Source organism: Erithacus rubecula (assembly GCF_903797595.1).
Source record: "Erithacus rubecula genome assembly, chromosome: 17".
NCBI lineage: Eukaryota > Metazoa > Chordata > Aves > Passeriformes > Muscicapidae > Erithacus > Erithacus rubecula.
In genome coordinates this window covers 10,726,637-10,753,557 of record NC_136669.1, presented here as the reverse complement: position 1 = coordinate 10,753,557, position 26,921 = coordinate 10,726,637, and the positions used below count along the sequence as shown (strand labels likewise).

The window sequence follows — 26,921 nt, the reverse complement described above, 5'->3', positions numbered from 1 at the left end:
AGACAATAATTTACATTCCAGGGCATTCTGACATTATCTGACTAAGGAAGAAACACCTATTTGCCTACGCAGAGGTTTCACACTTTTTTTTTCGTTTGTAGGTTTGGCATGGAATTACAGATGAACCGAGAGGGGGCAAGTGACGCTAAAAACAATTAATAAAAGAAGGCGAGTAGGAAACGCGTGTTGGAACTGCAAGTGGAGCGGGAGCCTCAGCGCTGCTGCCGCTGCCTCTCCCCGCCTGCCCCGCGGCTTTGGGCGCCCGGTAATTCCCAAAAACGGGCGAGCCCCGAGCGCACCGCACCTGAGGCGAGCGGCGGAACGGGCCGGAAGGGGCCGGAAAGAGACGGAAAGAGACGGAATGGGCCGGAAGGATCCGGAAGGGGCGGGAAAGAGCCGCCGGCTCCTCAGCGACAGCGGGGAAACGGTCGGAGCGGAACGGAAGAGGTGGGATCGGAGCGGGGAAACGGGGAGCTGGGATCCGAGGGGAACGGGAGAGGTGGGATCCGAGGGGAACGGGAGAGGTGGGATCGGAGCGGGGAAAATGGGGAGAAGTGGCACCCGAGCGGGGGACGCGGGTCCTGCTGTGGGTTGCCGGGACAGGTTTTACCATGAGACACGGGACAGGCGAGTGCCACCGTGGGGACAGGGACAGGCTGAGCCCCGCTGGGCCCCCGGTCCCGCCAGGAACGGGCAGGATCAGACAGTGTCAGGCTAGCACTAAAAGCTGCCTGTGTTTGGTTTTAGGTTGAACATCCTGATGAGTGACTGGTCTTGGAGCATGGTGGGCCGTGCACCGTCACACCTTCTCAGGAACGATGTGCTGAGGTTCCCTTGGTGAGCAAGACCTGGATGCCTGCGCCAGGAAGAGAATGGGATCGCTCAGCGGCAGCTCTGCACAAGGGGCTGTTTGAGCACTGCAGGGGAGCTCTAGCAGAGAAGCAGATGGATAACCCCACGTTCAGAAGTGACACTGTGCTGTCGGATGTTCACCTGCACTGCCCAAGCAAAAGTCACCTCATGGTACGGCTGAATGCAGTGGGACAGCCAGGTAAGGGATGCTGGCACTGCTGCAGTTGTGCTTCACCTGTACTCAGACCTTTGGGAGGCTGAATCCTCCTCTAAGAGCTTGATAGGAATAGTTACATATTTTATTCCACTTGTAATTAGGGTCGCCTCCTACTCAGTCTTTAGAAAGAAGGTTAGCTGTGTTCTTCCCGTGAAATTAACTCCAGAAATGAAAACTCGTAGAGAGCCCGCCTTAAAAATTAAACTTAAATTGCTTTTTGAGAAAGAGTAACCAAATTAACTCACTCGCAGGTTTAATTTAATGTATTTGTTCATTAAGCAGTAGAGTCAATATAGCACTTTGGGTATCATGATTAAAAATAAGGTTGTGATGATTCTTATACACAAACAAAAGGTGAGAGCCCAGCGTTTTTAAACAGTGTAACAAGTTTAAAATATAAACTATCAGTATATAATTAAATGTTTGTGTGGCTTGCCATGTATTCCAGGGGAGCATGTCAGCTTTCTTTAGGCTTTGTGGTATTTTTCTGGGTTTGATTTTTTTTAGGGAGAGGTGTTTGCTTAAAAAAATATATGAAAACTCAAAATACCAATGGCTTTAACTGACATAGAGTTTGAAGAGTCAAGGCTGTAGAGGAAATGAGTTGGCAAATGCCCCTGGCTGATTGCCAGCTTGTAGGTTGTTATAAATTGTCAAGGGAGCTGACCTTGAAGCTGCTGGCAAAATGTTCTGTACAAAAGTCCTGCTGTGACAGACGTGTTAATTGTTTTTTCAAACTCAGTTATGGCATAAAAAGAGTAACTCCTGCTGCAGCTATTCTGGTGTATGACAATGTGAAAAAATATCAAAATAGGCCTGACAAATAAATTAATAATAATTTTGACCCTGTTCAGGTCAAAACCCAGGTGATTAATGCTGTGGTGGGTCTTCATGCTGTTTGATGTGTTTGCTGTGATTGTGCATGGTGCAGAGAACCTTTCAACAGAAGGAAGTGACAGTGTGTTCCTCCTACTCTGAATGAGCTCTGTCTGGGAAATTCCTGTGATTATTGAGACAAGAATTGGATTGTAGTACAACAGCTTTTATTGCCATAACAATCTACCAGTGCCACTTTGCTGTGTTTTGGGAGAGTTTTAATTTTTAATTAATTTGTCATTGAGAAGAGCTTCAGTCATTTAATCTCCTTGAATAATCAGTTTGAGCCCTTAAAAAAAAAATTACAGAAGTTTCATCTTTGCCTCCTGTGCACTTATTTCTGCTCTTATACACTGAGCCAATTTCAAGGCTTGAAGTTGCTTGAATTCCTAAAGACTTTCAAAGCAGTAAACAAAAATTCAACTTGCATTTTACTACAATGTGCTTTTTTCTTTCAAGATAGGAATCTTAATCAAAATAAATTATTTCTAAGTTATATTAATTCTGCTTTCAACTTAGTTTGAACTTCTGTGAACAAGACTTTTGGAGGATGTAAGAAACATGCCCTCTGCCAATAATTAAAATTGATATTACTAAATCAGATGAATGTGCCCATTGTGGCTGTGCAGATGCTGAGTCAGCCAGTGGACTCTGAAAGTGCTTCATTAATTTCTGCTGACAGGACTTATAACAGAAATAGTTCTTCATAGCAAATAAAACTGTATTTCAAGTTACCTATATCATTTTTTAATACATGTAATGCATACCAAAATTTCATGCATGTCCAAGTTGTGCACAGGTTCTGCCCCATCTGTGTTTAACCTTTCCCCTCACACTGTGTTCTTACAGTGTTCCTGTCATGTTTCAAACTCCTTTGGAGCACAGAAGATTTGGCATCTGGGAAACACGTGAGAGAAATTACCCCAGGAAGAGAACAGCAGTGCAGAAGTGGAGATGAACTGTGTGACAAGGACAGCAGTAACATTAAAAAAGGAGAATTAAATAGTGAAGGAGTAGAAGCTCTGCTAGATGATGATGGAGACCTGGAAGTGGTCAGAAGGCCTCAAAGTGCCTCTGATTTGCAAGCAGAGGATCTTTTGAGGGATATAGTGTGTCCTGTAATTCTGATGAAAGGGAAAGAAGATGCTTTTGAGGATGAAGAGCAGGAGTGCACTTGCAGTGATGTTGTTAAAATAGGTAAATAATCCATTTTTCACTCAGGGAGAAATGTGACAAATACGTATCTGTAAAACAAAAGAAAAATAGGTTTTTTTTGAAATGGAACAATAGTTTGTTAAGTGAAAGAAAATAATGAACATAATACTGTGGTATTGCAAATAAAAATGTACCTTTTTTCTCTGTGTGTTTGGCACCATCTAGCATTGTTCTATAGAGTGAAGAGTATTTAGTTCTGTATTTGAAAGGGAAGCACAGCCTTAGTTTCAAACCTGTCACTGTGGAGCTTGATTTGAACAATTTTGAGGTAATTATTTTCTGCTCTGCTCTCATTTCCACAGAGCACACTATGGCAACCCCCTTAGAAGATGTTGGTAAACAAGTACGTGTTCTGCCTTGTAGTATCTTGATTTTCATGGGATGTGCTTCAGAAGTGACTCAGTTTTAAGTGGCTGCCTTGTCCCCAGGTCTGGCGTGCTGCCTTCCTTCTGGCTGATTACATTCTCTTTAAAAGGGACACGTTCAGGTGCTGCTCTGTGCTGGAGCTTGGAGGAGGCACTGGAATTACCAGTGTTATCATGGGAACAGTTGCCAAGAGAGTTTATTGCACAGGTAAGGCAGTTCTATTCAGTTAAATATTTCCATGAAACTTCCCAAAGCAGTGCTTTCACCCTGGTATTTTCAGACTCATCTGTTCAGTTATAGTTAATAATTTTTTATTAATGCATATCAGTTTGTGTTATTTACTGAAAAATAACAGGAATTTTTCTCAAGAGTTTAAAGCAGGATATGTTGCAGTGGACTCAAGACAGTGTGTCCAGATTAAAATAGGTAGTGTAAGGATCTAACTTCTTTCTTCAAGGGCTGCTCAGAGCTTTGAACTGAAAGACAAAGGGAAGAAGGATACTTGGGAAGCAATCATCAGTGGACAGAGTTGCTCTGAATTTTCCTTAATGTCATGGATTTGAGAGAAACTTTGATTATTAGTCTGAGGCATACATGGCCCATACAGAATATTCCTGTTATTTAATATCATTATAACTTCTTTTTCAGATGTTGGTGAAGATCTCCTGACCATGTGTGAGCAAAATGTTGCATTAAACAAACACCTGATGGAGCCAGGAGGTCAGTGCTGTATGGTCAGATTCTGACTCTTTACTTTAGCCCAGGTGCTGTCTGAAAGGCCATTTGTGACTGATGTGATCTTTCTCCACCCCCAGGAGGGGAAATTAAAGTGAAAGAACTGGATTGGCTGAAAGATGAATTCTGCACTGGTAGGTGCTTTTAATGGGTCATTTTAGATTGGGCTTGATGTTTGGTGTTACATATTCTAAAGCCTCTGTTAGGCCTCAAAGAACATTCTGGTTAATGATAATATTTGATACTGCCAATTGAAAAGGTTTTATGTTTATTAGACTTTCAAATAATGATTCTTTTAATGAAGAATATCTTTTTTAAAGCATGATAAAATAGGAAGATTAATCAAAAGTTATATAAGGATATATCTGGGCTTTTGTTTAAAGGTGTGCTTGCTATAATGTATTGAAAGCTGTCATCTTGCTACAGGATTGTGGATTTTGAAGTGAAAGAAAACTTTTGCCTGCCAGTCAGCCTTGGGAGGGTTGGACATAATACAGAAAGAGCAGAGGACTGGGGGACCTTCAGAAAATGAACAGGGAAGGTTTTGATTTCCCTTGAGGGGTGTGCTCTGTTTATGGAGTAGCAGCTGCCCACAGGAGCCTAGAAGTTCCTTTTCTCCAGTCATTTGAGACATTTAATCATTTACACCAAAACCTTATTCTTTCTTACAGATCCTGAAGCTCCTTATAGCTGGTCTGAAGAAGAGATTGCTGATTTGCTTGATCACTGTTCTGTTATAATGGCAGCTGATGGTAGGGAAATATAAACAGTAAGCTTTTAAATCAAACAATTGAGCATTATGAGTAACAATTTAAATGTACCTAGTTTGCTTTTAAAATCTAATAGGTCAGATCCTTACCTAATTTGCCAAAGCTCTACTTTAAATATTCCTGCCTGCATTTTTCTTTCCTAAGCACTTATATTTACATTCTGAATTAGCAATTATGAGAACAGATATTGCAAGCCAGTAGCTCTTTCTTTTCTTTGGTGTGTTAATTCTTTGTGACTAATTAAATTGCTCAACACAACCACAAGTAACTAAAGAGTCAGAAGAGTTGTGTTGTCCTATCCTTGTCCTGTGTTACATAACTTCTGTGCAAATAGTGATAAGTAGGTCGTTGGACTAGGATTTTCTATAATGTGAATAACAGCTCCAGATGCTGCACTTTCCCATCTATGCCTTTGGATATCACTTTTCAGCTTTTTTTCTTGCTTATGTGAAGGACTACAGCCTAGCTTATCTATGTAGGAAAACCATTGTTTTGATCTATAAATAAAGGAGAATTTGGTTTAGTTATGATATTGAAAGGAGTTGCAAGACTGCTTTCAAGTGAGATCTGGTTATAATGGTAAATTAATTATGGCCTGATGTGGGTTTTTTGTAAGAAAAGAGGCTCTCTACTCTCTCATACCCTGTTTTTTTAGCTTTGTAGTAAGATTATTTCCAGGCTGAAGGAATTCTTGTCAAAGCTTGTAAATTGTCTGACAAATTATTCCCCTCTGATGAGAGAAAGTTTAAAGAAAGCCTGGCATAAGTAGCAGCAGTGATACTCTTACAGGGTCAGCTGTTGCCATTAGAAATGTACTTTGCACTTAGATAAAAAAACAACTTGTTTGACTGGAGTAATCAAACTTAGGCTTGTAGTTGTTTCATAATGGGCACTTAAGTAAATTTTATCCTTAATTATACATAATTAATCTCTTTATCTTGTTTTTTTATAGTGTTCTATGATGATGACCTGACAGATGCCTTGTTCAGAACTCTGTATAGAATCACACACAACTTGAGAAATTCTTGCACTGTTTACTTAGCACTGGAAAAGAGGTATTACCAAGAACTTAATGTAAAAAGCACTAAACACTTTATGTGTTTTAATTAAAGCTTGACTTCTGATTTTCATTGTATCAGATGATCACAGGCTACAGTATATGCTCAGGACAAGCATATATGCTTAATTTTTATCAATTCAGAATTTGAGTTTAAAAAGTTTGCCTTCTGTTGTCCTTCCTTTGCCTCACCTGAGATAACCTCTGTGCAACTAAGAATAAATAGGTGGCTAGATTGATGTAGTCTATAATGCCTGACAACATTTGCTATGTGGTTTTGAAGTCACAGGGTGGAAGGCAGTGGTTTAGAATTAGGGTATTTATTTCCCAGCTTGAGTGACTCCAGAACAGTTTTTCTTGTTTGCTTTCAAGGAATCAATGACTGTTTTAAGTAGTTGTGTATTGGAGTCCATTCATAAGCTGATACACAAATAGGCTTTGCTTAAATCTCTATAGAGAGATGTAGGCAGTAATTCTTCCTGTGCTTTGTTGCCAGGTGCTTGTCCAGGAAGCCAAGCCAATGATTCTGTTGTGGCAAAGTGCCCTAAAATCAATAGAAAGTTTCATCCAAGAGTAATTGTGTATTGATGCTGACATAACATCTTTTCTGCTTTTCAGAAATGGGGGGTGTACATTTTTTTGGCTTCTTTTGGAGGGAGATAATTATGCTGAGAAGATCCATTTTTCCTTAGCTGAGGGAAGTTAACACACCTATTTAAGATGCCAGTGTAAGAGAGATATTCTGAATGAAATACTCTTTTGCCAGGCTGAATTTCACTTTAAGACATATGGATATTACATGTGAAGCCTACACTCATTTTAGAAATACTCTAAATGATTTGGAGAATCTCCAAGATGGAAAAATGAAATATACAGTGGAGCCCATTAAGCTTGATTTCTGCCAGTTCCTTGTTTATGAACGAATCGAGCAGTTGGTAAGTGGCATTCATGAAAATAAATGTAATGTGTCAGGCCAATCATCTCAAATTAGTTATCAGCTGTTTATGTAACATGAAGGAAGAACAGGAGAATAAACACTACCTTTTATTTCCATTTAGCTTTTTTGATTTAAAATGATCCTTGCTTGTACTTACATAACCTGTACTAGATTGACATGTCCTGGTTTTGGCTGGGACAGAATTGATTTTCTGTCACCAGCAGTAAAGTGGCTGAAATTGCACTCAGTTCTTCAAAGGGTAAGAGACTTTTACTTTGTAAAATGCCATTTTTGTGATTGAACTGGAAAATGGGAAATTTATTATCTTGTGGGAGAGCTTTCATTTCAGGTTTTTAGTAATTCCTTTTCCAGTTCAGAGTTCAGGAAATAATCTAATATCTGTGAAGAAGACAATTAGCTATAAACTTCTGTTATTGAGAAACATGTCAGACGTAGTATTTCTGATTATCTAATTACCTCTCAAGCACTTATGGTTCTCTTTCTCCATTTTTTTCCAAATTATCTACTCTTAGGAATATTATGCTGGGTAACTAACAGTTAACAGACTTCTAGAACAATCCAGTCTAATTAATCTTTTAGAGGAGTTGCAAATCTTGTTCTGGATTGCAAGTCTGGTACCAAGAAATGATGATGTTGTAGTCAACATACTGTGTGAATGCATAGTGAGATGACAGGGGCCACAGTTAGTTCATGAGACTGATTTATTTTACTTAATGCTGATAACCTTCAGGCATAAAACACGTGTAAAACTTGTTTAAATGTTTTACAAGGACACCTGGATTATAGATAAATATGTAAACTCATTCCCTGGCTGCTTTGAGGAAGGCCACTGATCCTCAAAATCTATCTATTTTTCAAATGCCTGTGTTTTTATTTATCATTAAGTATATTGCTACATTTGAAAGATCTCATGGTGAAAAGTATGTGATAATTTGCTTAATTATCCTCTGTGGAGCAGACAAGGCATGTATTAATATATTCTAAAGAAATGAAGTGATTAAGGATTTTTCATCCTTAGTGTCTGGCAGATTGAAAAAGGGATGTGTGTTTGTGTATGCTGTGCATTTGTGAGACACTGATTCCTCAGTAAATTATTTCTTCAGCTGTTTTATTTACCAGCATTATTGGAACCATTTGTCAACACAGGCTAAGAAAAATAGCAAGATTATCAGTGAAAATACTGCAGAAGATCATGCAGATCAGTGAAATGACAGAATCACAGAATATTCTGAGTTGGAAGTGACCCACAAGGACAATTAAATCCAATTCTTAAGTGAAGGGTCTCATACAGGAATCCAGCCCACAACCCTGGCATTACTAGCACCATGCTCTGACTAACTAATTTCAAACTATTTTAAAACAAATTACTTTATACTAAATGTACATTATTTTTTAAATCTTGCTACAAGAATGAAGCAATCATCTATAGTGCTCTGTTTCAAAGATAATTTCCTAATTGTCCCAGGAGATTACAGACATGGATTTGCTATCCATCCATCCATGGATACTATCTATAGATGGAGGTATATAGGGTATGTCTTAAAATATGTCTTACAGTCAGCATGTTGAACTTTTTCATAATTGCAACCTACTGATGTGAGAAAATACCTGTATGTATTTTTTCTGCTCCTGCAGGAATTGTGGAAGGTCATGGCTGAACACCTAACATGACAGGCCCATGAGAAAAGAGATCTTTACCTAAGGAGAAGGGCTGTTTTGATGTTCTGTTAAGGATCTTCATCCCAAGAAAAGTGGAATTGTGTTCTCAGAAAGTATTGCAATGCTGTTTTGCTTTACTTTTTTGGTTTTGGCACTTTGTTTCTTGGACTTGTGCACTTGGACATGATTTCTTTGATGTTTCAGAGTGCCTGCTGGATGCCAGACAGTGCCAGTGACACGTGGGTCACTTTGGGATTGATGACTTCACTTTCAGAGACTGGCAAAGAAGTATTTAACCTTTTCCATGTGGCTGATTTGCAGATGTCATGCATTTCCCTGTTTAGTTTACACAAAATGGGCATTGTTCTCAGTCTAACCCCAGTTCCACACATTATTTATGGACACTTGTGAAACAATGTTATGGGCAAGACTTGTTTGTCATGAATTAAATTTTATTTAAGAGATTTGTTTATGAAACTTGGCCCTTAATTCTCAGTTTGTCCTATATAAATTAAATCACTCTAGTTTAGGGCCACTGTCTGAATTGAAAGGAGACAAGATGCATTTTGTTTGAGGCTCTGAAAATACTCCACAGAGCTTTTGGAGTATAGGAGGTTAACCCTATATTGTCCTGCAGGAATTTTAAGCTATTCTGTCCTAGGCAGGTTGAGGATAAGAAGGTACCACATAAAGGAAGATGTTAATCCAACAATTCCCAATCTAGTGTTTATTGGTTTGTTATATAATGTTACTAACTTTGGTAGATTCAACTATTTTTTAATGTAGCTGCTTATTTCAGTAATGATTTTTTGAAGGCTGTACAAGAATGAGTTTGAGCTGATGTGAAGTAGTGTGGGCAGTTGGGGAATCCCATGGTTTTTTTCACACAGGATTTCTCAAAGTTATCTCAAATTATCAACAGCTAATTCACCTGCAAATCCTTCATTTCTGTGAGAGAAGAGAAAGTAGGGACTTAAATTAAAACCTTTGAATATTTCTATTCAGCTGTGGAGGTGAAGTTTTCGCTTGGAAAACTGACTTTCTCTTAAGAGAAGCAAAGGTGAAACTTTTGAGAGTTGCTTTGTTGTGAACGTCCTGTGTGTCATTTTGCAGTAGAAAAAAGTTAAAGGCACTCCCTTGATGGGATAGGTTCTGTATATTTATCATTGCTGGGTGTTCTCAAGTGTAGGTGGCTATTTGTAGGCCATCCTTGCAGCTCCATCTGCTGTACAACACTTTGAGTCAAAACATTTTACAGTTTGTTCAACACCCTGTTCCTTTCTCGTTTGACAACATTGTATTTTGGAGTAACAGTTTAGGTGGCATGTGTGGTTCTGCACTTCTCACCTAGACTTGCAGATGAAGTTACAGTGGAAATAATCCTGAAAAAAAGATGGTGTTTAATTGCCTACTTTTTGGCAGTAGCTTTAGGAGGCTGCCTCCAGCAGTTTAGGGTTTTCAGGCAACATTCAAGGAAAAAGTGGATGTACCTTGTGTGTGTGTGTGTGAGTGTGTGTGTGAGATGGGGACTTCTCATTCCTGAGAAGATGAGGACTTATATTGCATCTCAAAGTTCTATAGCAGATAACTATCATGAGATTGTTCATTAACTCAACTGTTTGTGGACTTCTACATCCATCACTAACTAGTTCCAGTCCTTTTCCATTTTCACCAGAAGATTAAGCTCTTTGTCCCTGGCAGTTGTATTTCTGGGTTTCATTTTGTTTGTTTTGTTTTTTTCATTCTGGTAAACAACATCTTAAAAATTGTAGATATAATTTTGTGTGTCTGAGCTTTCTACTTGCTGAGCATATTTTGTGTTCCAGTTGTATGTTTTCCCCTTCCATAGTGTTGGTTATAGTAGTTTTGCAATCTGAATTCTATGTTTTTGATTCCCAGGAAACCTAATTGCCAATATAGTTTTCCACTGGATTATTGAGATCAAATCCAGCTGACTCCTGTGCTGCAGTCAGGGCCATCATTGGGAATGTGTTGCTGAATTCCTGTCTGCTTGTTATGGCATGGCAAGGAAAGCTGCCTGTCTCAAACTTGCAGAGATTTTTCAATCTGCAAGTAAATTGAAAATTATTCACTTAATGCTTAGCAACTTGTCTTTAAAGTGCAGTTCACTTCCTGAGTGTGATCATGGTATTTGTAATGTGAACACTTTGGAGGTTCAAGTGAAGTAGGAGGATTTGAAAATGGGCTATTTCTTGCTGCCAGACTGTCACGCCATGACTGACATAGGTCCAGAGGTTTGTGTTCTTTTACAGACTCATCTTGACTCTTTTTGTGTGCCCTTTGCATCTGTGCTGCAAGTTGGTGGATTAACAGAATAAAGCTTCCTCTTGAGAAATAACTGCCTCTCTATGCTGCCAGCAGTGCAGTCAGCTGTGTCAGTACAGCAGATGGCCTCAGAGAAAGTTTCCCCCAGCAGATGGCACATGGAATTTCTTTAACAATACCAGCACTTAAAGGCAGTAACAAAATATCTACATTTATATGTGTGTGTGTTTGTGTTTATTTACACAATGCCCAGGCCAGCCCCACCGGTGTGAGCAAGAAGAGATGCAAAGGAACATCCCTATCTTGGGAGTGTATTCTCTAAGCTTCTTCAGCAAATATTCCAAGGGGATACTCGTCAGATAGTGAGTAAGATATCTAAGATGTTAACAATAATTAGAAGTAACATAATTCCTGCCTCAAAGTTAAGTAAAAATACATGTAATAAATCAGGCAAGAAAGTTGACAGAGAGTTGGACAGAAAATACAATGAAAAAAGTAAATTTCACTGCTCTGTTCTTGTTCTATGGGATATCAGTAGCAGGTTTACATTGTAGGATGATCAGAAGGGGTGCCAGGAAATTATCTGCTCTGTAGTCATCTCAGAACAGAATCATGTTCATCTGAGACTCTTGATAAGTGTTATCAAAGGCTCTCATCGTAGAGATCCTGTATTTCTCCCAGTAATCTGTTCTAGTGCTTCCTTATCCTTTAGGATAAAAATGCCTTACTGCCATTTGAATGGCTACACTGCAGTCTCCCGTGTGATTTTGTACTATTAAATCTTTCTTGCTGGAATAAACTGACAGACATAAGGGTTCTGGGCAGGGTGAGTGGAAATGAGGAGGCGTAGATTGCCTAGCCTCAAGTGGTGTGTGCAGGGACAGAAGGATCCTGTAACACCATCTGCAGATTGATGGTGCTGCAGCACAAAAGAGCAGCTCCGGCCTCTCGGAGCCCATTCCTGCCTTGTGTCCTCTCCAGCCCTCCTGTCTGGTGGCTTTCAGCTGCTGCAGGACTCCCGGGAGCCTTGGGTGGAGGCGCCCGGGCGTGCATCTGCTGTGAATCAGCTCTGTGGAGTCGCCCGGGGCAGGGTGCCTGTGCTGCTCACAGGACGGCATGGAGGGGGAGATTGCAGAGGCTCTTACTGACCTTTTGTAGCCAGGTCTGAGGTTTAGAAGGAAACCGATACTGTGAATGAGATACGGAATTCTGTAGGATGAGAGTCCAGGTGGGGTTCAACATGTTTGCCATAGGTTCTGCTGTGGATGAGATACATAGTAATAGTTATTACTGGGTTGGAGCTTTAAGGACAGCACTGTGTCAACAAATACAACCTTGCTGTGGCTGAACCAAGCAGCAACTGAGCCGAAGGGGCTAATTTGGGATTTAAGCTACTTCAGTCCACTACTGTCTACAACAAAACCGTGATTTGTCCAGGCCAGGCTTAAATGCTGGTGAAGATCAGGGTTTTAAATTTGGACTCTGACATCACACTTGGTTTAATTTGAATTTCTAATAAGAGTTAGAAGACCAAAATACCTTCTCAGCTGCTGCCTCTTCTAAATTCAGTATGTCCCAAGTGGCAGCGGGTAAATACGAGGCAATAAGGAAAGGACAGTGGGTGTCAGTGGAGCTGGACCGGTGCAGGCACGGACCCCCCTCGCAGTTAGGGAAGGGGCTGTGCTGCCCTTGAGGCGGGTACGCGGTGGGGCAGAGAGCAGGGGGACGCGGGGCAGGGGACAGGAGCGCGGGCAGCCCCCGGGCCGAGGGGACAGCCCCGGGCCGAGGGGACAGGAGCGCGGGCAGCCCCCGGGCCGAGGGGACAGGAGCGCGGGCAGCCCCCGGGCCGAGGGGACAGCCCCGGGCCGAGGGGACAGGAGCGCGGGCAGCCCCCGGGCCGAGGGGACAGCCCCGGGCCGAGGGGACAGGAGCGCGGGCAGCCCCCGGGCCGAGGGGACAGGAGCGCGGGCAGCCCCCGGCCAAGGGACCCCGCCGCGCCGACCCCGCTGGCCCCCGCCCCGTGTCCCTGAGGGTCGCCGCGGCCCCGCCCCTCCCGGCGGGGGCGAGCCCCGGCTCGGCTCCCCCATTGGTCGCGGCGGGCGCGGGGCCGCGGGCGGCGGCGCTGATTGGCTGCGGCGCGCGGGGCCGGCGGGAGCGCGGCCGGCCCAGCTCGCTCGGCTCGGCTCGGCTCGGCCCGGCGCGGCCGCCGCAGGACGCGCAGCCCGGCAGCACTGCACCTCCCGGTGAGCGCCCGAGCCGCCCGCTAGCGGGCGGGACTCCCCGCGGGGCCCCGTCCCCATCCCCGCGGTGCCCGCTGGCTGCTGCCCTTCCGCCGGGTCCCCGGCCCGGCGCACCCTGCGGGGAGGGGGGCGGCGCCGGGCCGCGACCGCGAAGCTTCCGCTGGCGGGCGGGGGTCGCGGGGCCGGTGCCGTCCTGCCCGCTCGGGGCCCGGCCGGAGCCCGCGGGGTGTCCCCGGGCACGGCGGAGCGCGGCGCGTTCGCTGCTCCCGCGGGCTCGGGATGCCCCGTGCCCCGGCAGCCGCCCCGGCGGGTGGGCCCGGCACGGAGAGGGGAAGGGAAGCGAGGGCACAGAGCCCGGAGCAAAAGCTGCGTGCGGCGGGGGGGCTCCCCTGGCTGCGATCGCAGGCGGCTGTGGGTGCTGTTGGTGGAGGCCTGGTACAGCCCTTCAGCTGCGCTGTTCAGTTTCCTGCTCTCCTCTGGTGCTGGTGATGCAAAACCCAGCCAATTCCTCATGCTTTGGACTGGTACATCCTTAGCATCACCTCCCTTACCGTGTTAAAGCAGTGTGGGGCTCCTCAGCCAGAGCTTTGCCTCTGCCTAGCTTGGCTTTTGCCTCTTCTGGTGGTTCTCCATCTCTGTTTATGAAATTAACAGAGAAGGAAACGATATGCAGAGAAACTGAACTGCTGTGGGAGATTTCCAAGTAATTTTGTAATCAGTAATGAATGTTCAGGCTTACATATACTGGATTTTGCCCTGCAGTTCAAAGGCACAATTGATGGGTATGGGCTCTTAAAAGGGTCTTTGCTCTTACAGTTTGAAGGGATTTGGTAAAGGATGAAAGCCAACTGCTGTAAAAGGGGGGGGGGGTTAGTAGAGTTATCTTCTGGAAGCTCTACAGTAAGGAAGTTACCTACTGAATCCTGTTATAATCTGGTTATTGTGTTATGAATTGAATTGGCAATTTTGCAGTGCTTGTTGTGTTTTTTCTTTTGTTGTACTTGCCTTTTCTGTAGTGTGAGTGTTGGGCAGATTCTGTCTGGGGGCAGTTTGTCTTCCCTGACTGGAGTTACAAATGCAGACTTGGAGGTCAGTAATTCAAATGCTGGATCACAGCTCACCATACTGAAGCACAGCATATGCAACAAAGGATAATACCTGGATTTTGTGGTGTTTCTCATCCTTAGTGTTTAAAGCATTTCTCAAACATCACTGGTCTGACTGTACAAATAGGGAAGCTGACAGAGGTCCAGGGAAAGAAAGCTGTTATTGCAAGTTACGTGCTGGGTCGCTGATTCTGGGAATCAGTGTTCAGGCTTCTGTTCTGCAGTCTGTGGCTCCTCCTGGACAATCCTGAGCTCAGAGGACAGTGATTCAGAGATCTGCAGATAAATGGAGACCTGAGTCAGTAAGTGTGCAGTGTTATTAAACAAGCTGACCTCTTGTAAAATACGTGTGGAAAAATGCAATAGAAGTGTTTTATTAGTCTTTCATTAGGCCTTTAGTCTTCTGAGGGATGACAGCCTCGGAGGCATACTGTACTGTGAGATGTCTTGTGTGTCCAGACATAAAGTAAACTCAAATAAGTGGATACAATTGGATATTTATGCCCAGAGGCAGTAAGCAAGCACAGCATGCAAATAAACACCAAGCAAATCAGTAGGTGTCCTGCTGGCAGCTGTGCTGTCATTGGGAAAGGAGAATGTCCTGATCTGGATTTTTTTCAGAGGCAGGGAGGAATTCAGATTCTTGCCTGGCATGTGCATGTTCATTCAAACCAGCTCTTGCTGCCCCTGCCAGCAGCTTGGGGGTCTCCAGGTGGTTCCCCTTGCCCTGTCTATGTGGTGTGGTGCTTAACAGCCAGGTTGGAGAGCAATTTATCCAATGCCTTGTGTCCCCCAGTAGCACTGGGCAGCAGCCCAGCTGTGGCTGCCTGTGTGTGCAGGTGCAGCTGCACAGGTGCCACTTCTGCCCTGGGAATGCAGAGTCTTCTCTGGGTTTGTGCTCTGACTGTTGGGCCTGAATTCAACCAGCTGAAATGATGTCATGATGTACCTCTGCTACTGCCTAGCCTCAGAAATTCAGGATTAGGGTTCACAGGATTAGAGTTCACAGCTGCTCTAAGGCCAATTGGATCTGGTTCTTGGCTTCTGAGCTTTGTTTCATGAATTTTAGGATTGAGAGTCCATTCCAGAAACACTGGAATGTGTGTTTTGTGTGTTTTAGTTAGCAATTAAATTCCCTTTCTTTCTTACCCAAGTGAAATCAGCTTTGTGGAAGTGTCAGGGTAGCACTCACTGTTGTATCTCTGTTGTAAAGATACAGCCCAGTTGTATCTTTAAATCTTGCTGGGTTGGCTGTATACCAGAAACTTTAAATCAGATGGGGACTCTTTGAACTTGGATAAATCTCCTTTGCTCTTGGCTTTGCCTTTGGCAGAAGGAGCAGGGAGGAAAAAGGAGTAGATCTTGAGTAATTCTCAGGTTTCATGTAAGACCTTTCTCATCATTACTGTATTCAAATACATTTTTATTCCTCCTTGCATGTTGCACCTTGTCTATTTGTGTGCACGACTTTTGTCCAAGCAGGCTCTTCCAGTAGTGCCTCTTTTTCTTCTGCAGTTCTTTTTAAGCTCTTAAGAGTTTTTCAGGCATATTGATAAGTTTGAATCAAATAGTGAGGTGTCTTATCCCATTTGAAAGAATAAGTAGCATAAAAGAGCTGGGTTCCATCAGAAGGAAAGCAGCTGGTGCTGATGTGTAGGGGGCTGTGAAAGTGCAGGTAAGTATTGCAAAAATGACACATCAGGAGCAGTGAAGCTTAAAAACCAAGAATCCACCACACAGATAATTATCACAGTGGGCCCACTGCCTGTGGAAGGATGGATATGCTTTAAAAGTTATGTAATAGATTTATCTTTCCAGAGGCTGAAAACACCCTGTTCTTCTTACAGATGGATCTGCTTTCAAATTTCTCTTCTTTGTGTACAGAAGAGGCTGCCTTAGGGGTCAGAGCTACTACCAAATGAAACTAGATAATTCTTCCAGCCACTGTTCTGTGGCTTGAAAACCACCTCTGTCCCCTCTTGGTTTTCTGAATGCTCTGATCTGTTTTATCAGATCATGGTCCTGTTGCCTGAAATGACAGCTAAGGTCCAGGAAAACAGAGAAAGTGGTATTTCTTTAGCCATATGGTGTTTGTGCAAAAATAACAGTATTCTGGGGATTTTCCAAAGCATACAAAACCAGAATATTGTTGTGAATTGTTTCTGTGGCTTTCAGTCTCTCTTCTGATCTGTGGGAGTAAGGTTCTGTACTGTAGCCTTGTGTTAGATTTTTTTTTTTTTCCTTTCACAAAATATTTTACTCTTCATTTTCCATATTTAGCAGTACTAGAAATTCAGCAGAAGAATGAGGTAGGAACCTTGCTTATGTGTTGCAGCTCTTGGCTGTGTGGAAGAAGCTTGTCTCTTGCTGTCCAGCAGGGAAAATATTTTTGGAGGGTATGATTTTCTTCTTGAAAAAAAAAAAAGAAAAAAACCTCACCTTTTGCAGCATGAAGTTTAGTTGGAGTATTTTGAATTTTGTGTGTGGCAGCTTCTACGGGTGTAAATTCTGTTGTGGAGATGGATGCATGTCCTAGCAAGGGCTGGACAGTCATGGAGTTATTTTGTGGCACCAGCAAGGAGCTGATCTCATTAAGTGCCTTTGTGAAGGGTTAGGGTTGGGCACCTGCAGTGTCCAGGACACAGGTCTGCCCTAGTGATGAACTCAGCTTTTATAAAATGATAAATCTGTGCTGTCCTCTTGGATGTGAGAAAGCACCAAAGTCGCTCAACTAAAAGTACTGTTAATAAGTGAATGCTGTCAGCTTGAAGAAATGTGAACTTAGTTTTTCACACTTAATTCCCCTTTGTAATGCCTTCTGCCATTATTTCAGTGACCCTCTCTCAGTTTTTATGCAGGAGATATGTGTGTGAATGCTTGTATTGTATCAAACAAAGGCAGTGTGCTGTAGAACTGTGGCAAGGTGCAAGGCACTGTGAGAGCAATAAAACTTCAGACTTGGTGACTTTCCCATTTAAATTTTATGATTTTCCTGAAATGCAACTTGGCATTGGCAGGGAGTATTTACCTTCTTGTGATTCTTGGGAATCTTGGCAGTTTAAACAGTAACATTTATTTCTGCTGGTGTTTCTGGGGGATGTTCTGCAGCTTCCTAAAGAATTCATGTAAAAAGTCAGTATGTCTCAAATACACTCCAGGTGACAAGATGAAGTGCCAAACTTATTGGTTTAGCTGTGTAGCTGTAATTCTGAGAGTAGAAAAAATTTCTAAGCCTACCTCCAGCTTTCCCTTAATTCAAACACTTTAAAATGTTCCTTATTCCAGCAGGAATTTCCCTTACTGTCTCCCAACAAAGTTCAGTTTTAATTTTACAAATGAAAATACATTTCTTTGCAGCTGTTGTGCCCATATATAACTCTGCTATTTTTTTTTCTGCTTTTTTTTTTTTTTCTGTCTTGAAAATTGGCTGGATAACAGCAAAGAAATTGGTCAATCTTTACCTGGCACCTGCTGGAAAACACTAATCCAGTTTAGCCCTGGCCTGCTTGGGTTGTGACAATGTGCCTTTTCCAGGATGGGCAGCTGGCAGAGCCCAAAGGAGGGTGGCTGTTCTGCAGTGCATCCCTGGGATGTGTTCCCAAGCAGAAAGCTGTTCCTTTGCTCAGGAGGGGCTGCTGTTGTGGGAGAAACCTGCACATGCTTCCCTTGGTTCACAGTGCCTTTGTGTTCTGTGCTGGTTCCCTTAGGGTGCCTTTTGCTGGGTCAGAGGAGAGGTTTGGGTTCAGGTTCCCCACAGACATTGCTGTCCCAGCTGTATGGGCCATGTTTGGATGATCCTGGAATCAGGATCAGATCTTCTCTCATGCATTTCCTTTCATCTCTTCTGCCCTCTGCATGTCAGGAGCTCCACATTTCCTCTCTGAGCCTTTCAGCCTGCCTGCAGTGTCAGCGTGATGTGCTCTCCATGCCACTGCTCTTCCCACACACCTTTCCAGCCCTTGTGTTTATGGTGTCTCAGATCTGTTTTAAGAGCTCTTAGTGCTACCTGTCAGCTCTAAAAACAGATGCTTCTGCCTGCAAAACCATTAGAGCCCTGCAGGAGCAGGCAGAGCATCCTCTGTCCTGCTGGCTGGAGGAGCTGCTGGTGGTGAGGAAGCTGATGAGGTGAGCTGGGGGAAGCAGCAGTGGGAGAAGAGAGAAAAGAGAAAAAGTGCTGCCCTGCCCATGGTGCCAGGGGACAGCTCAGCCTGGGCCACACAGCCCACCTGTGGCTGGAATGTTTACAGGAAACCTGGGAAAGTGTTACCCAAGAGTGTGGATTGCCAGCACGAGGTTTCCTTTCTACTTGTTTCTTGGGTATTGAGTTTTATTCAGGGCTTTTTTTTTTTTTTTTTCCCCTTTCCCATTGTAACCTTGGTTTCATCACAGAACAGAACAGTGGGTGTTGGGAAAACACATAAATTAGTGATGATGTTTTTGTGGTGTCCTATTTTTGATGTTTGGCTCAATTTGAAGCATCCAGATGCTATCAGTAAGCCTTGCACTGGACAAAGCACAGGGCAGCAAGTTCCTCATGGAAATTTCTTCTCCAGTGCTGGCTTTGTTACCTGTAGTCTCAATATAAAATCACTCCTCCTTCTTTCCTCCTAGCAAATTAACAACCCTGCAGATTTTTTTTTTTCACAAGAGATATGACCTCTTGCCCTTCCAGGCCTTTTCCTTTCTGAATGAGGTAGTGCAGGAATACAGGCTTCAGAAGCCACTGAGGAAAACAGGAAAAGAAAATTAGTTTGCAGAGGAAGGAAAGAATAATATCACTCATTTGTATTTGTAACTCATCAAGCTCAATTTTGATTAAAGACTTGGAACATCACCACAGCAGCCAATTTTGGCTTCCTCTTTTAGAGAAAGATGAAGTGTGCAGAGGTTCTTGGCAGCTTCTCTTGACAACAAACTCAACTGAAATCAACTCTCATATGTATTAATTGGTCTGGCAATGCTACATAAATGTGCATAAGTAACATAAATATAATGAAAATTAAGTATTTTAAATAAACTTGATATAACCTAATAGCAGTAATATTTTCTGTTTGTATTATGTTTCCTCACAAATTGTCTGTCAGGTTCCTTCTTAAATAATAGGAACCAGCCATCTTGTTCTTCTCTGTTAACTCTTTCCACATCTGTCATGAATTACACATTTTTTGCAAGGTTCTTGGTTCACATTGATATTGTTATGGTCACTGGGAGCAGGATGGAAGGTAGTGAGTTTGTATTGAAGCATTTGTAACAGGTATCACTGTATATCTGATTATATAAATTATTGCCTCAGTGGGAATTAGAGAACATGAGAGGTAAAAAAGCTGTAAAGCAAACCAAACTGCTCTGGGCAGATTTGAGGCATAAGATGCTTTATGGCAACAGGCCACAGGGTAATCCTGCCACAAGAGGCTGTGGCCAGGCTAAGAGCCATGACTTCTCCATCCTTAACAGCTGCATCACATCAGGCAGAGCTGAGCACTCTGACAGGGATGGGATTTACCTGTATGGACCCTGCTGCAGGTGTGAGGGATGGGATTTACCTGTATGGACCCTGCTGCAGGTGTGAGGGATGGGATTTACCTGTATGGACCGAGCTGCAGGTGTGAGGGATGGGATTTACCTGTATGGACTGAGCTGCAGGTGTGAGGGATGGGATTTACCTGTATGGACCCTGCTGCAGGTGTGAGGGATGGGATTTACCTGTGTGCACTGAGCTGCAGGTGTGAGGGATGGGATTTACCTGTATGGACCCTGCTGTAGGTGTGAGGGATGGGATTTACCTGTATGGACCATGCTGCAGGTGTGAGGGATGGGATTTACCTGTATGGACCATGCTGCAGGTGTGAGGGATGGGATTTACCTGTATGGACCGAGCTGCAGGTGTGAGGGATGGGATTTACCTGTATGGACCCTGCTGCAGGTGTGAGGGATGGGATTTACCTGTATGGACCGAGCTGCAGGTGTGAGGGATGGAATTTACCTGTATGGACCCTGCTGCAGGTGTGAGGGATGGGATTTACCTGTATGGACCCTGCTGCAGGTGTGAGGGATGGGATTTACCTGTGTGCACTGAGCTGCAGGTGTGAGGGATGGGATTTACCTGTATGGACCCTGCTGTAGGTGTGAGGGATGGGATTTACCTGTATGGACCATGCTGCAGGTGTGAGGGATGGGATTTACCTGTATGGACCATGCTGCAGGTGTGAGGGATGGGATTTACCTGTATGGACCGAGCTGCAGGTGTGAGGGATGGGATTTACCTGTATGGACCCTGCTGCAGGTGTGAGGGATGGGATTTACCTGTATGGACCGAGCTGCAGGTGTGAGGGATGGAATTTACCTGTATGGACCCTGCTGCAGGTGTGAGGGATGGGATTTACCTGTATGGACCCTGCTGCAGGTGTGAGGGATGGGATTTACCTGTATGGACTGAGCTGCAGGTGTGAGGGATGGCATTTACCTGTATGGACCCTGCTGCAGGTGTGAGGGATGGGATTTACCTGTATGGACCCTGCTGCAGGTGTGAGGGATGGGATTTACCTGTATGGACCCTGCTGCAGGTGTGAGGGATGGGATTTACCTGTATGGACCATGCTGCAGGTGTGAGGGATGGGATTTACCTGTATGGACCCAGCTGTAGGTGTGAGGGATGGGATTTACCTGTATGGACCCTGCTGCAGGTGTGAGGGATGGGATTTACCTGTATGGACCCTGCTGCAGGTGTGAGGGATGGGATTTACCTGTATGGACCATGCTGCAGGTGTGAGGGATGGGATTTACCTGTATCCACTGAGCTGCAGGTGTGATGGATGGGATTTACCTGTATCCACTGAGCTGCAGGTGTGAGGGATGGGATTTACCTGTATGGACCATGCTGCAGGTGTGAGGGATGGGATTTACCTGTATCCACTGAGCTGCAGGTGTGAGGGATGGGATTTACCTGTATGGACCCTGCTGTAGGTGTGAGGGATGGGATTTACCTGTATGGACTATGCTGTAGGTGTGAGGGATGGGATTTACCTGTATGGACTGAGCTGCAGGTGTGAGGGATGGGATTTACCTGTATGGACCATGCTGCAGGTGTGAGGGATGGGATTTACCTGTATTCACTGAGCTGCCACTCACTGTTGTGTTCTCCCCTCTCAGCTCCAGTATAAAGCAAGGCTTGTTTTTGCTCCACAGCTATTGCTGCAATGCAGCTTCCTGGAGAGAGAAATAGGATTACACAATCAGAGTGTGCTGGTGGAGGTAGGAAAGCAGAGGATGAGCTGGGCTCAGATGAACTCCACATTCCTTGTTTGCAGGGTGGTTTTACCAGGTAATGGATCTACAGGGGAGCAGATCTTTGTTCTGTGGTTTGGGCACTGGGTTGGAAGGGGCTGCTGGAATGATGCTTCTGCCTTGGCTGTTGTGAAAAGCTGCTGAAACAAAACATAGAAAGAGCTGGTGTCACAAAGGGAGGGGGTAGAGGCAAGTGGAGACAATGACAAGCAGTGCTGGGGGCTGGATTCATGTTGTAGGGCCTTTGGGAAGGACTTTTCTGATTGCAGCAACAATTTGTGCATTGCAGTAACTATCACTGACAAATCTTGTGCTTTTCTTCTTTTAATAGTCAAATTCAAATGCCATTTCCTTTTAGCAGTAACAGAAGACTGCTTGCCTAATTTCTCATCAGTATTTTTTTTCCCTTAGCCAAGAAGTTGATTGGAAACACCTCTTGTGCCTGATGCAGGCTGTAGGATTCCTGCTATTCATTTATTCATAAAAGTTGGACCATTCCCTGATTGTGCATCAGTTTAGAGTTCGTTGGTTTGCTTCTCTGTAGATTTTGGTGTAGTGGGACTTGGTTCAATCAAAATGGTAGCACTGGCTAATGGGTTCCATGGGTGGGTGATGTTTGAGCAGGGAGCCACCCGTGGTGGCTGCTCAGGAGGGACTTCTTGTTCCTTGCACTGCTTGGTTGTTTCCTTTCACTGGTTTGCTCTGAGCTGAACTTGTGACTCCACTGGACGCTAAGAAGGGTTTGGTGATTTTTCTTCCCCAAACTAAGAATCTCTCTGTGTGGATAGGAGACTGAGTGATGGAAACAGGGGGCAGGAAAGCTAGCTTAAAGTGGGGCTCTTCAGAAAAGGGGCTCAGAATGTGCTACTACCCTGCAAACCCAAGGCTGTTTACATCATTTTGGGATGCAACATATGCATAAAGTATCTTTTTTTTTTTCCCCCAGAAAATATGCAGAGAAAATGAGTTTCCAGAGTGTTCTAATAAATGATGGGAAATGGCTCACAGCTTCACTTTTGTTGTCCAAAACAGAAAAGAGAGGAGAAAGGAGCTGTTTGTTATATCTGGTCAAAATCCACATGCAGCCTTGCATAACTGATCCTCTGCTCTGGCTGGTGAGCAAGATTACCAGGCTTACAGCCACATTCCTCTCATCTCTTGTGAAACTCCAACCTCTGAATATCTTTTATTTATTGTCACTAGTTAACAGCAAAGAAGGAAAAAAAGAGGCAGCTTAAGATGATACTGACACTAACAAAGCATGTGATGTATCCTCTGTGAAGAATTACCTGATTACTGATAAATCCTGCAATTGTATCCATTTGGTGAAACCTTGATTTTATGAAGGAGAAGGGAAATTTGCTGTTATTCTTTTCCTGAGATTCTGTGACAGTGCCCTCTTGAGAGAGGTTACGTACCAGTGAGGGCAGCACTCTGAAGGGAACCACTCACTGTCTCATTGTGCTAATGCTGCTTACTTTTATAAGCTACCCTTAGGAAGATAAACATCTCCCACTAGAAGATTTTGCTAAATAAATAAACAAACAGTTCAACCTAACTACTGGCTTGTTGTTCCATACTGATTGTAGTTATCCTGTGTTTGTTTTTCCACTGTTTATGTAGCCTCTCAACACCACAGTTATACAAGGCATCCTTCATCAGCTTCTTGATTCCAGGTTTCTCTTCTCTTACCCTAGCAAGTAAGCTGGACTTGCTCTACTTGTATTAGAACTTTCAATAAAGATTTGTCCAAATCTTTGTGGAAGTTTTTCCAAAACTGTTCAACACTTAACTACCTAAATGTGGTGCGTAAAATCTCCACTTGGATGTGCCAGAGTGAAGAGCAGCACCTTGTTTCTTGTGGGTGTCAGTGTTACCATGAGAGCTGAGGGTGCAATAGAGATGTTCCCTAGTGAGTTTAGCCATTAGCACACTTAGTAAGGTCCAATTTATCTCCTCAAATTTGTATCCAGGCATTTAGTACCTGTGTGTTAATGCAGCAGATTCATTAGTTCGGTTAAACAGGCAATATTTAAGGAGTAAATAAGCACAGTTCATGCAGTAGCCTTGTGGGTTTTTCCCTAGTGGGTAACTTTCAGGTTTTGATCACCAGACTCTTCCAGTTCCCCGTTTTTCTACCTTGATTTTAATTCAGCAGAGTTCTTTGGCTCATTCCCAACTCTAGTTTTGTGAATGGGCCCAGTGAAGTAAAAGGGACCACTCTAGAAACACATATCTTGCTGAATCAGATTGGCACTAGTTTCCTTCTCCATCTGGAGCCCAAAAATAATGTTCTAAACATACTAGGGAATTTAGTAACAGAGTTTTTTTTAACACTGTGCACATAACTGTGTTTTCTGAACTGTTTTGAAAGCTCCCAAACTGCTGTTCCTTTTTACCTATTGCCTGAATAAACAGAAAATAATAGGGCTTTTGAATAGTAGAATTTCATTGTAATTGTGCTGAATTCCTAAATAATTTTCCCTCTGAATGTGAAGTTTTCATGTTTAATGGTAATTAAAGCAGTTGGCATCTGAAGAGCAGAGGGGGTGACTGCCCTGTCCCTGGGTCAGTGTGAGTTACAGCAGTTACTGATTAGTGAGTAGTGCAGGTGCACTTCAGGTGTGCCCTGCACACATGCAACCTCTGACTTTTCAAGCTCAACATCTGCCCACCAAATGGAATCCCTGCAGTTAGTGGTATTGATTGTGCAGAATTTCACTCTGTTCATCAGCCTTTTAACTTCTTTCACAAAAGAAAACTGCCTCTGTACACGGAGTGGGACATTATTGGATGTGCTAGGGTAGGAAGCAGCCTTCTGGCCAGCCACAAGTTGGAAAGCTGCAGTGTGCTGGCTTTTCCACAAACCAAAGCAATCCCAGTTATCCTTTTTATTTGGTTTTGCCCTTCTTGATAATCTCCTTTGACCAAATAAGATCCTTATCCTACTGTCTGAAAATCACTCGCTCAGATTTTTGTAATTAACTTGGAGTTGACATTTGTATAGTCTTACTTTGCTTTCTTCCAGCTTCATTGAAATATCATTAATATATTTTAAGGTGAACCTAATACTGATATGGCACTCCAGCTTGTGCTATATTCCCTCTCCAAATACAACAAGACCTTAAGGGAGGTGTTGATATCTCTCTTCATGCAGGTTTAGGGTCCTGAGACTCTGCTGTTGAGTCTTGTGGCACTTCTGTTTTTTGAAGGAGGACTAAGACTTGATGCTGAATATACTGCATGCTTTGCTCTCTGCTTTGTGGTACTGATGTGTTTTGTTCCCACTTCTTGCAGATGTGTATGACATTTAGGATTTTGACATCTTGTCTCTACCCTGGAGCTGCTATTTCTGAATACTGAATTCTCCTCAGTCACTGTAACTGTGTTGTTTGAAATGCTCTGTTTTTCTTAACAAAGTGTAGCAGGTGCTTTCTAGGGTGTGAGGCAGGGGTACAGTTTCTTCTGGAGGAATCTGCCATCATTTGCAGTGAAATGCACTGGTAACACAGTAAGCCTTCCAATATTTAACATAAAAACAAATTATCTTTGATACTAACCATGTGCTTTTACTTGGTGTTGTGGACTAGCCTGGCCAGAATCTGGTCCCTGTTTTGCCTTGTGTCATCATTATTTCAGACTGATATTTGTAGCATTGATACAGAGAATATACTAACATTGATTCTACTGAAGCTAGAGATTATTTTCTAGCAGTGAAGGATTGTGTAATGAGTGAAACTTCCTTTGAAACTGAAAATCAGGGCAGAATGTGAACTTAGTGCATCCTTTCCAATGACAGATTGTTCAAATAGATTTCCTTACCACTGTTCTCTTGATTAAAACAAATGCAAGTCCATGGGGGTTTTGTTACATCTCCCACTTTTGTGAGCTGCACATTTTTAATGCATCTAAAATAAATTTTTAATAGTTACTGAAACTATTTCAAATCACTGACATCACTTCTATGTTTTTTGCCCTGCAACAGGACTTAAATAGTCATTGTCATCCTCTTTGTGCATCCAGCCTGCCAGGCAGGGTAATTGTGGGTGTGGAGGGATGAAAGCAGCCATACAGAACAGCAAGAGTTTATGCTCTACCCAGGAAGTGGCAGTTTGGTGTTAAGCCATTTGATGCAAGGGTTAAAGCAAAAGAAATCCATCACAAATAAAAATCTACAGCAGAATTGTTGTCTCTCTGCAGGATGGTTTCCAAGCAGTTGGACACAACATGACTCAGCACGATGATGTTGCCATGTGTAACTTGTTAGCACATGTATAACTTTGCAGCACAAAGTACTTTTCATCTAGCATCATTTTAATGAGTTTAGCCTCTCATCATCCAAGGCAGCACTCAGCAGAGGCAGAAGAACCTCAGTCTTCCTTAGGAGCTATAATCCTGATTATTACTACACTGAATAAGTCTAGTAATAAATCACTGACACAATTAATTGCTCTTGAATTCAGTGTTTTATATATGGTGAGTCTAAGCACCCATAACTTTTCTCAGTCCTTGCCCCTCTGCTTTGTGATGTGTACCTGCATTAACCTTCTGTCTGAATAGGATTGTGGCACTTTCTGTGCTAGATTATCTGGCTGACAGGTTCAGTTTATAGGCACCAGTTTGTTTTAATGACTGGTAACTAGTACACAGTACCAGGCCACTTCACAGTCTGTGTATGTAATTAATAACAGATTATTTTAAATTATGAAGAAGGTGAGGGATGAGGTTCAGATCTTATTTTGAATCAAATCAACTGCTTATTATGAGATCTGTCTTACAAATGACTGTGGTCTGGGCTCCTTTCTTGGCAGTTGCTCACAGTACTCACATGAGATTCCAGGCTACAGTCTCCAGCAAAGGAGAAGGGAGCCAGAACAGGATCAACCACGTTGGATTCTCTTCCTTGTTGGTGTTAGTGACGTTTTGATTGGCAGTTTGTCTGGATGCTGATCAATTGTCCATTTTGTGTAGAAAGGCTCTGGAAAACAACATGGTGACTTTAAAACTTGTACTCCTGCAAAGGGTGTAAATGGGTGTTGTGGGTGCTGGTGTGGATCTGTTGGAGTGTCAATGACCTGGGCCAGGTAGTGTTGGAATGCAGGCACTGCAGAGTGTGTCTGCTCTGCCTGAGTGACTGTCCCTCGCTGTTCCTGTGTTAGCACAGTGACCATCACACCACCCACCCCGACTGAACTGCTGCTGTGGCTGCCCTGAGAGAAGCAAGTGTGGTTCTGCAGGAGCAGCACCAGCTGGAGTCACTCAGTTTCCAGGGACCTTACCTGCCTCCTGTAAGCATCCCA

At 43.4% G+C, this 26,921-nt stretch overlaps 2 protein-coding genes across 4 annotated transcripts in view; both read left to right on the top strand.

Moving 5' to 3' along the window:
* Positions 1-747: 747 nt before the first annotated feature.
* METTL22 (methyltransferase 22, Kin17 lysine) lies at positions 748-9,483 on the top strand. Of its 2 annotated transcripts, XM_079320792.1 has the most exons (10): positions 749-1,051; positions 2,795-3,142; positions 3,463-3,503; positions 3,589-3,733; positions 4,175-4,246; positions 4,342-4,395; positions 4,933-5,013; positions 5,984-6,086; positions 6,855-7,023; positions 8,682-9,483. In XM_079320792.1, the coding sequence occupies exons 1-10, from the start codon at positions 853-855 to the stop codon at positions 8,715-8,717; spliced, it is 1,248 nt and encodes a 415-aa protein (XP_079176918.1). In that variant the 5' UTR covers positions 749-852; the 3' UTR covers positions 8,718-9,483. The 2 variants fall into 2 exon arrangements, with proteins under 2 accessions (XP_079176919.1, XP_079176918.1); XM_079320793.1 differs by lacking the exon at positions 4,933-5,013 and having other exon boundaries at positions 748-1,051.
* A 3,640-nt stretch (positions 9,484-13,123) lies between these two features.
* The window catches only part of ABAT (4-aminobutyrate aminotransferase), a 48,531-nt gene continuing 34,733 nt past the window's right edge, over positions 13,124-26,921 (top strand). Inside the window, exon 1 of one of the 2 annotated variants that reach the window (XM_079320736.1) lies at positions 13,124-13,234. The gene's annotated coding sequence lies outside the window, so the exon portion shown is untranslated. Of the gene's footprint in view, positions 13,235-21,525; positions 21,659-26,921 lie in introns of those variants that run through there. The other variant, XM_079320737.1, reaches the window with a different exon arrangement.

Excerpts from the sequence above, each read along its gene's own strand:
- METTL22 (XM_079320792.1), top strand. The coding sequence starts at position 853 with ATGCCTGCGCCAGGAAGAGAATGGGATCGCTCAGCGGCAGCTCTGCAC. Across the intron at positions 3,504-3,588 it reads TAGAAGATGTTGGTAAACAA|GTCTGGCGTGCTGCCTTCCT; the intron begins GTACGTGTTCTG and ends CCTTGTCCCCAG. Across the intron at positions 5,014-5,983 it reads TGTTATAATGGCAGCTGATG|TGTTCTATGATGATGACCTG; the intron begins GTAGGGAAATAT and ends GTTTTTTTATAG.